Source organism: Brassica rapa, chromosome A08 (assembly GCF_000309985.2).
Source record: "Brassica rapa cultivar Chiifu-401-42 chromosome A08, CAAS_Brap_v3.01, whole genome shotgun sequence".
In the NCBI taxonomy this organism is placed as follows: Eukaryota; Viridiplantae; Streptophyta; class Magnoliopsida; order Brassicales; family Brassicaceae; genus Brassica; species Brassica rapa.
This window is the reverse complement of record NC_024802.2, coordinates 17,996,103-18,005,708: the sequence shown is the minus strand read 5'-3', so window position 1 is coordinate 18,005,708 and position 9,606 is coordinate 17,996,103. Positions and strand designations below refer to the sequence as shown.

At 33.9% G+C, this 9,606-nt stretch overlaps 3 protein-coding genes and 1 long non-coding RNA gene across 8 annotated transcripts; 3 read left to right on the top strand and 1 right to left on the bottom strand.

Annotated features, from left to right (window-relative positions):
- Positions 1–446: 446 nt before the first annotated feature.
- LOC103835379 lies at positions 447–2,452 on the top strand. The gene is made up of 3 exons (XM_009111536.3): positions 447–1,087; positions 1,188–1,538; positions 1,603–2,452. The coding sequence occupies exons 1-3, from the start codon at positions 584–586 to the stop codon at positions 2,167–2,169; spliced, it is 1,422 nt and encodes a 473-aa protein (XP_009109784.2). The 5' UTR covers positions 447–583; the 3' UTR covers positions 2,170–2,452.
- A 448-nt stretch (positions 2,453–2,900) lies between these two features.
- On the top strand, positions 2,901–4,008 carry LOC103835377 (protein TRIGALACTOSYLDIACYLGLYCEROL 5, chloroplastic). Of its 4 annotated transcripts, none has more exons than XM_009111534.3 (5): positions 2,901–3,032; positions 3,115–3,160; positions 3,264–3,308; positions 3,532–3,564; positions 3,645–4,008. In XM_009111534.3, exons 2-5 carry the CDS (start codon positions 3,121–3,123, stop codon positions 3,785–3,787), a joined length of 261 nt encoding a protein of 86 aa, XP_009109782.1. In that variant the 5' UTR covers positions 2,901–3,032; positions 3,115–3,120; the 3' UTR covers positions 3,788–4,008. The 4 variants fall into 4 exon arrangements, with proteins under 4 accessions (XP_009109782.1, XP_018509473.1, XP_018509472.1 ...); XM_018653957.2 differs by having other exon boundaries at positions 2,924–3,028; XM_018653956.2 differs by having other exon boundaries at positions 2,929–3,032; positions 3,118–3,160.
- Positions 3,644–5,848, bottom strand: LOC103835378. Of its 2 annotated transcripts, XM_033277437.1 has the most exons (5): positions 5,323–5,848; positions 5,047–5,155; positions 4,209–4,863; positions 4,064–4,125; positions 3,644–4,026 (listed from the first exon to the last, which is right to left on the bottom strand). In XM_033277437.1, exons 1-4 carry the CDS (start codon positions 5,520–5,522, stop codon positions 4,100–4,102), a joined length of 990 nt encoding a protein of 329 aa, XP_033133328.1. In that variant the 5' UTR covers positions 5,523–5,848; the 3' UTR covers positions 3,644–4,026; positions 4,064–4,099. The 2 variants fall into 2 exon arrangements, with proteins under 2 accessions (XP_033133328.1, XP_009109783.1); XM_009111535.3 differs by having other exon boundaries at positions 3,892–4,125.
- Positions 5,849–6,595: 747 nt separating this feature from the next.
- On the top strand, positions 6,596–9,000 carry LOC103835376. The gene is made up of 2 exons (XR_626659.3): positions 6,596–8,024; positions 8,105–9,000. It is a non-coding gene; the product is annotated as an uncharacterized LOC103835376 (long non-coding RNA).
- The last annotated feature ends 606 nt before the right edge of the window (positions 9,001–9,606 follow it).

Below are 9,606 nucleotides of genomic sequence, written 5' to 3'. Positions count from 1 at the left end.
TTTTGAAAAATAAAAAAATTTGAATTTTTCAAAAAATAAAATGCTATTTTGGTCATTTTAGTTTTTGAGTGCTATTTTTGTGATATAAACTTAGAAATGTGCTATTTTGGAGATTTGCCCTATAAATTAATAGAGAAGATTAAACACTTAAAAACTCAATTAAACACATGTTTTAGATTATAAATAGCTGAATGAATATTTTTTGAAAAGGCTTAATGAATATTCAAAGCTCATCCAAATAGAAGTTTATATTTAACTAAAACATCCAAATTGAAGTTATTCATCTATGTAACTTATTTTGTCCATTAATTCCAGTGGTTAAAAGTCACTTACACCTATTGTCCAATGAGGAACTATATGTAGACATGAGAGAAAGAAGACAACAATTGTAGTTGCTAAAAAGATGAAGAAGAAGACAACACTTGTTTTATGCAATATAATAATTCATATTTTCCCTTGTTCAATAAAAATAATAATTCATATTTTCTGTGATTTGCAACCTTAAATAAAAGCAAAAACAAAAAAAAAACTGAAATTGCTAATTACCTTAAATTAAATAAATGAATTAAGTTGGAGAATTTATATGCAACCTTCCCTTCAACGCAACACTTCTCTTTCCCTTTCCTCAAAGCTTTCACCACCAAACCTCCTTCCTCTCTCTCCCACTTCCCCCTTCTCCAGAGCTATGGATAAGAAGCACGGCTTGTTCTCCAAGTCACATTCCCGCCGATCACGCTCCAAGAGCCCCGTCAGAGCCGTCTCCCCCATCATCATCCGCCGCCGCAAAGGCCGCTACGTCTCGCAACCTGACCGCCACGTGTCCGAGATGCTTCCTCCGGTCATAGAAGGTCCCGATCCGGACGGAGAAGACTCCGGGAGCAGCGGAGACTACTCGAGGCTCGAGAGGCGGTGGTACAATTGGATGAAATGTCAGCTCCCGGTTGCTCCGCCGTCTGTTTCCTCCTCCTCCGGCTTCAAACGCACGGATCTGAGGCTCCTCCTCGGCGTCCTCGGCGCGCCGCTAGGTCCTGTCCACGTCAGCGCTCTGGATCTCCTTCCTCACCTCAGCATCAAGAACACTCCCATGGTGAGCTTCTAACTTCTAATTCACTGTGTGTTATAAGATTATTGGGCCTCCCAGGCCCATTTATCAGCCTATTGGATCTTGACAAAAAAATCTATTTCAGGAAACCTCCTCTGCGCAGTACATTCTCCAGCAGTACACGGCTGCTTCAGGTGGTTATAAGCTTCACAGCTCAGTGCAAAACGGTTACGTGATGGGGAGAATCAGGACGGTGGCGTCTGAGTTTGAGACTGGCTCCAAAGGTTCAAAGAGTAAGAGCAATTCGTCGAAAGCTGTTGAGTCTGGAGGGTTTGTGTTGTGGCATATGAGTCCTGACATGTGGTACATGGAGCTTGTTCTTGGTGGGAGTAAGGTCTTAGCAGGTTGTGACGGGAAGCTTGTGTGGAGACACACACCGTGGCTTGGCCCTCATGCTGCTAAAGGACCCGTTAGACCGTTGCGACGCGCTCTTCAGGTAAAAGCCATAAGCTCATGCTGTTTTGTTTTTTGGATTAAATGATTAAATTGTGTGTTTTCAGGGGCTTGATCCGAGAACAACAGCGAATATGTTTGCGAGTGCAAGATGCATAGGAGAGAAAAAGATCGATGGAGAAGACTGTTTTATCCTCAAGCTATGTGCAGACCCGGCGACACTCAAAGCTAGAAGCGAAGGTGCATCAGAGACTATAAGACATACTCTGTTCGGTTACTTCAGCCAAAAGACCGGTCTTCTTGTTCACTTAGAAGACTCGCAGCTAACCAGGATCCAGAACATAGGAGGCGAAGCGGTTTACTGGGAGACGACTATCAACTCGTACTTAGAAGACTACAAGCCTGTGGAAGGGATTGTGATAGCTCACTCCGGTAGATCAGTGGCGACGCTACTGAGGTTTGGAGATATGTCGTCGGGGCATAACACTAAGACCACAATGCAAGAAGCGTGGGTGATCGATGAGATTGCGTTCAATGTCCCTGGTTTGTCTATGGACTGCTTCATTCCACCTTCTGAGCTCAGGTTCGATTCCCACGTTGAAGAGTTGTCTCAAGGCCCCAAGATTAAGACACTGCAGCAGGGTTCAGTAGCGACCCGACATAATTATGGCTGATGCGGTGACCAAGGTTTATAGTGAAGCTTGGGGATGCAGGAGATCAATGTGTATAAAAAAACATTCAAATGAAAACCTTTAGATGGATTATTCTTCTAGTTTGCTATTATTGTTGAAGCTAAAATTCTTGTAGGAAGTTTGGTTGAAGAAGATGTAAATAGAGCGCAGGAGAATATACTACTAGTCTTTGCTGCATAATGTAAGAGGAATTTGTAGCGTCTCTATTCGAGGGCTATTTTTCATTATCCACTTAGTAAGTCAGTCCAGTTTCATTTTGATAAAATATAGTTTCAAATACAATGACAGAAGCAAGCATGTAGTACAAAATGTTGTTTCTTTCACCTAACTAGCGTTGTTTCAATGCAGTGTAGTGATATGACCGGATTTGATGAATAGTACCCTTGTATCAATTGTAGCATAAATAAACCAACCCATGTTTATATTATCAACAACCAACGTATGATTTGTCTTTGCTCCTAAACTATCCAAACCGAGTTATCCATTTGTTGACATCATTTTTACAAATGGTAAATGAATTATCATAAATTTGTTCGCAGGTAGATTAGCATCACCGGTTCGCTATCACTATCGATCAGGGTTCGATCCCATCACTAACGCATTAATTTTTTTTCATTCAAAAAAAAATATAATAGAGGTTTATCTCACAAGTATGTGTTAAAAAAAAAGGGAGGCTGATAAGGCAGTTGATGATAACCGGTTAGTGAAAGGTAGGCCGGTTCGCACTTTACAGATAAACCGGTATCGCTGATCAACTTGGTTTCGCCTCATTCTCTTCTTCCGTCTGATTTATAGTTGGGGGAGGTAGAGAGCATTCTATAGCAGATTCACAAACACAACAAAAGGTAATCCTCCTCGCTTCATTCAAATTCACCTCTGTTAATCGATTTCTTAATCACTCACCATTTCCTCTCTTTTGTTGTGAAGAAGATAATGGTGCTCTCTGACTTCACTGGAGTCGGTGTTGGATTCGGTATTTGCCCAATTTGCAAATTGCTTCTCCTCTTCTTTCCCCCTTGTACTTTTTTTTTTATAATTTGACTCGTAATTATGTTATTATTATATGGAATTTATAGGATTCGGCGTTGGCTGTGGATTTGGCGTTGGGTGGGGTTTTGGAGGTTCGTTCACAATTTCTCTCTTAATTTTTTACTTAAAATTGAAATCAAGGGAGTAGATTTTGGATTACAAGTCAGTTTCTTGAATGATCAAAGAGACAATGCCTATTTTGACTTGTTGTAGACTTCGTTAGCATTTGGGAAAGCTGAGATCAAAATCACACACGTGTTAATAATGTATCAATGGTTGCTGAATTGGAGATTTATGTTACTGCTTTTCTTGCAGGAATGCCTTTGAATGTTTTAGGCGTTGGTGTAGGTAAGCATTTGATACATATTTGCTTCTTCTCTACACAAGCACATGATTGCTTAATCTATAATGCCATATTGTATTTGAAGGTGGAGGTTGCGGAGTGGGTTTAGGCCTCGGGTGGGGTTTTGGAACTGCCTTTGGTAGTCACTACCGATCATCTAGGCTTACCTTTCAAGGCGTCGAGCTAGAGAAGGATGGTAAAGTTGAAAACATGTCCAACAACTCTTAGCAGCCTCGGAACTTTCCTTCCCAAATCACTGAGAAAAACTCATTGTATTAAGAAAACAATGTTATGACATCTTTCTTATTTCTCAATAAGAATCATATTTCAAATAATGAAAATCAAGAATGCATTTCTGTTTTACAAAACATCCATTTTCACAATGTTGTTGTTTATTCGAATTGGTTGTATTCTATGTTACAAGAGAATCAAACTCAGTGATTTTACTACTGTACAGTAAGCATGTAGACTTTGCCAAATCCGTCTCATTCGCAACCCGTGTTACACAGAAGATGAATGAACTGTCCAGCGTCCTGTCTTCTACATTGCATGCGTTGCGACTACCACTGCAATGACAAAAATAAGCCAAATCTCAAATACTAATTAACTTGCAGAGGGGGAAGAAAAGTTCGGTTTAGTAAATATTTACCTATAAGAAAAAGTAAAAGAAGAATCCAAATCGTAGCTTGAACGGTTTTACTATATCTCATTCGATACTGTGACCGTTGAAGCTGCCTCTGTATAGCTCCATACCAACCGTGAAGCTGCTTCTCATAACAATCCTCTTCACACTCCATACAACTCTTGTTTGGAGATCTTACCTGGTTCGCTTGGATAGGCAATAACAACACAGCATCAGAGTCTCCTTGACGATCCAAGGCCTTCCACTTCCTAACGCAGTTTTTAGAGCCAGGCTCCATAAAATTCAAGAACCCGGAGACGCTTGGAACTTTCCTTGGAGGTCGAACCGGTGGCTCACCAGAAGGTTTCTGTAATAAACCGTCTTCGGAAACCGCAATGTTCCAAGCACCTATCTCAGGAGCAGCACTAGCCGCCCTTCTATGACCTTGTTTCTTTTCAGACTCAGATGGTCCAGTCAAGAAGAGAGCAAGCTCGTTACGATCATCTTCGTCCAGACGCACCCATCTCGGAGTTCCTTTGCCATCATCAGCTTCCTTGAGAGACTTCTCGATCTTCGCAACTTGAGTCTCCATCACGAAAGTAAACTCCCGATGCCTATCTCGAGTTTCGTCACTTACACGATTGTCGTAGCTAGATTTAACAGCTCGTTGGAATTCATCTAACTACAACGAAAAAACATACATATTCACTTGAAGAAATCAATCAACAATATTAATCGATACGAAAACAGATGAATAAACGCAATAAAATAAATCACACGGAGGTTTAATGTGGTTCACTAAATTGGCTACGTCCACGGGCAAAGCGAATGCGAGATCCCAGAGAAGGGAAGAAATAATAGAAACCTGCCATTTGGTGGTTCCAAGAGCAGCGTGAAGGCCCCTGTGAAGCTGATCAGAGTCCCATACATTCGAAGAGCCACGCTTGATCCATGACCTGTAAGCTGACTCCATCCTTCACATCAATCCAATATAAACACATTGTGTGAATTCAAATATCTATTTAAAAAAAAAACTTTCTATTTTGAATCCAAATCCCTTAACACCAAGCAACAGAGAAATCGACATTGCATCACGAACAATGAGAGAGTTAATGTGCGAGAAAAAAAAGATAAACGGAACCTGTCAGCAGATTCCTGAACTTCTTCAGCAGCGGCAAAGAAAGGATCCTTCTCCCACCGATCCAAACTCGTCGTCATTTCTCTGTTGTCGAAGATGAACCTAAGGGGGATAATAGTCTTCGAAGAAATAAAGAAAGGAACAGAGAGAGAGATTGAAATGGGGGAAATGAGGACGATGAATCGAAAGAGAGGAACGTTCATCGAATAGCCAAATTGATTACCCGCCTTTCGTTACAGGCACGTGCCATCTCTATAATATTATTTGAGAAGTCAGTTTTTTATGTGTCGCGCTCACGTTAACTTTCACAATGGTTGATTACACTGATACCCTTAATGAATTTAAAATATTACATTTAAATACTATTACTCATTTTTTTAGTTTCCTTTTTAAAATTTTCCAAATAACATATATAATAAAAAGGAGATATTTATAAAGTTTAAAAAGTAAATTTTAAAACGAAAATAAATGTATATATAATATGATTTCATTAAAAAGGAAAGTTCAGAAAATCGAAATATTCCATTTAAAAAAAGATTTATAAATAACACAAAATATACTTTTGAAGTAATAAAATAGTTTCTTTATATCTATATTTTCTTATATGAAATTCATATATTTGTATATAATGTGAATACCAAAGAAAATCAAATACTTACGCAATATTTTAAAATAGCATAACACTATATACTTTAACGAGAGATATATATTATATTTTATCATTATTAAAATTATATTTTTTATTAATATATAATTTGCTTTAAAATTTTATGTTTGTAGAACTTAATATATATATGATCAAGATACCAAAGCAAATCTGAATTCTCATTTTAAAATTATTTAAAATAAATCTCAATTTACCATTCAATAAATCTAAGGCATAAAATTATTTAGAATTTATAAATATTTTAATTATTGTAAATATCTCTATAATATTATTTGAGAAGTCAGTTTCTTATGTGTCGTGCTCACATTAACTCTCAAGATGGTTGATTACACTGATACCCTTAATGAATTTAAAATATTACATTTAAATACTATTACTGATTTTTTTAGATTCCTTTTTTAAAATTTTCCAGATAACATATATTATAAAATAGAAAATATTTTATAAAGTTTTAAAAGTAAATTTAAAAAATAAAATATATGTATATATAATATTAATTCATTAAAAAGGAAAGTTCAGAAAATAGTAATATTCCATTTAAAAAAATATTTATAAATAACACAAAATATACTTTTGAAGTAATAAAATAGTTTCTTTATATCTATATTTTCTTATATGAAATACATATATTTGTATATAATGTGAATACCAAAGAAAATCAAATACTTACATAATATTTTAAAATAGCATAACATTATATACTTTAACAAGAGATATATATATTATATTTTATCATTATTAAAATTATATGTTTTCTTAATATATAATTTGCTTTAAAATTTTATGTTTGTAGAACTTAGTATATGATCAAGATACCAAAGCAAATATGAATTCTCATTTTAAGATTATTTAAAATAAATCTCAATTTACCAATCAATAAATCTAAGGCATAACATTATTTAGAATTTATAAAATACTTTAATTATTGTAAATATTGATATGTGTTCATGAACTTCCAAAAATGTATGAGTTACTTATGTATGTACTTATATATATGCATGAGATTTTAAAGTATTATCGTTATATTAATTTATGTAATTTGAAATCTGATACTTTAGTTTATTTTTTATTTTATTTTAAACACAATATATCTTGAGGTATAAATAATTTTCCTAAAATATATTTACATATTTAAGATAACAACCAGCCTAAATGCAAATAAGAAAATTAATGAAAATTTTAATATATTTAGAATAAAACATTTAATAGTTGATTTCAGAAAAAATAGATACAATCGAATATATCCAAATGATAACTAAATCGACTGTAAAAAACAACTAGATATAACATATCTAAAATAATACTAATTAAATAAAAAAATATAATATTATTAGTATAAATTATGCACACAATTTATAAATTAATTTAAAATCAAAAATAAATAGCAATCAATTATTATAATATATTTACTTTATGAATATTTATATCCGTGCATGAGCACGGGAAAATCACCTAGTAATTAATATTAGTAACGTTTGGTTTGTTTAGTTCAAGACAACCCCGGTTTTGTAATTTCAAAATTAACAATCATTCTCTCTGGTTCGGTTTTTGTTTACTAATAAATGGGCTTTTTCTAAAGCCTACGAAATATAAATTTTTGTTTACGGTGATTATAGTTTCTTCAATATTAAAAGCCCAAAAGTAAAAGTCACTAAATTCGTCATAATCCACAGCAAAATCTATAGATTTCTTTCTTAATAAAAAGTTATAGTCCACAGCAAAATCTATAGATTTCTTTCCTGATAAAAAGTCATAGTCCACAAAAAAATCTTGACTTTGAAATTAGTCATAATCCACAGCGAAATCTATAGATTTCTTTCTCTAAAAGAACATGGATTTCAATTATTTATATTAATCTTTTACACTTGATAATCGAATAATTTCATTGAGCATGGCCAATTAGATTTCAAGTTCAGGGTTCTCCACTTGATACTCATCGATCATTAGACTATCGAATTCATCATCTCCGAACCTGAACGTTTCAGTCGTCACCAATCAAAAACACTTCCACCTTCTTCTCTGATCATAATAATCTTAGGTAATCATTCTTTATTTATTTTCCATGAATATATAATAAGGCATGATCGTTCTTTTGCTAAGCTTTTCGTTTTGTTCCAGGAAAACATGGTGGAGCTCTATTGTATCTGTGGAAAATGGATACAAAATGACAGGGCTCAATGGGAGTTTGTAGTAGATACCACAAGACTGGGGTCACTCTCTGAGATTGATCAAAACGTTCCTTTCAATGTTTTAGTTACGACTGTTACCGAAGATTTGGATGTCCCTGATAAAGACATTGCACTCAGCTATGGAGTTCCACTGGATGCGAGATGTGCGAAACCCATGATACAGAACACTCCACCGGTCGATATACGGAACGATCGCCAACTAAGAGCTTACATGAACAAGATCAAAGAAGAAGGTGATAGGCGTCGCAATCCTCCGTGTATTCCTTTGTGTGTAGCTCTATTTGACAAACCCAAACCCAGATTCAGCTGTTCATTGGGAAGATTGTTTTCTAAGGAGCCATGAACTTTCAAATTTGGTTGAAATAAAACCTCAGTTTTTATTCAGACCAAAAAATAATCATTCAATTTTTGTTGACATGCTATTTTAATCATAAACTTTCGTTGACCATATCATTTTAGTCATATGTTAGCCAACGGCCATAGTTAACTATCAATAAGCCTAAAATAACTTTTAAAATTGATGATATTTTTCGTAAAATGTAAATAAGCATTTTTCAAAAAAAAATTGGATGTTAACTTTTAGAATAAATTATTAGTAACTATATTAATTTTAAATAAATAAAATATATATTATTCACTATTTTCTTCTGAATAAAATTTATATAATTTTCATTTATGTTCTAAAATAATAAGTTAATATATCATTAGTTTAATACCTATTTATTAAATAATTATCAATAAATTATATATTTACTTATAACTATTCGTATAATCCTAATTCAATTATTCTTCATAATTTAACTGTCCAAAATTTAAATTTTGTTTCAAAAATATTAATATTCTTTTTATTTTCAAAAGAATAAAATTAATGTTATATGGATTCTTCGTGATTCAAATGATGTAGCAACATTTTGGAATCTTAACACATTTGTAGAAATTATATAATTTTTTTTGAAGATATTTATTATAAACATAAAGAATCATGAAGAATCCATCAACGGGTACCTTTTTTGTTTGATAATCAAAAGTTGAATTAGCATTTCACTAACAAATCTTCCGACAGTAAAATGACATAATAAATTATATATACAAATTCATTAAGTATATCATTAACCATTTTAACTTTTAACGTGAGAGTTCAAAAGCGAAAAATCATTTTGCAAAAAAGATTGTAAGGTATCACTGACATTAGCTACTCTAGTTTTAAGCAAGAGAATTTATGTAAAAAGTCACTTCGCAAATAACAATATAGATCTATTGCAACAGATATAGAAGAGGAATATAGAAAAGGAAGTCATGGCACAGCAGATGTAGAAGAGGAGGGCGCCACAGAGGTTCAGTATGCTGAAATTTTAAGAAGGTTTTCCCTATTGAACAGTACAGGTATTGTTAATTGTTACCGTGTGCTAACACATAAAGGCATTTTAAGTG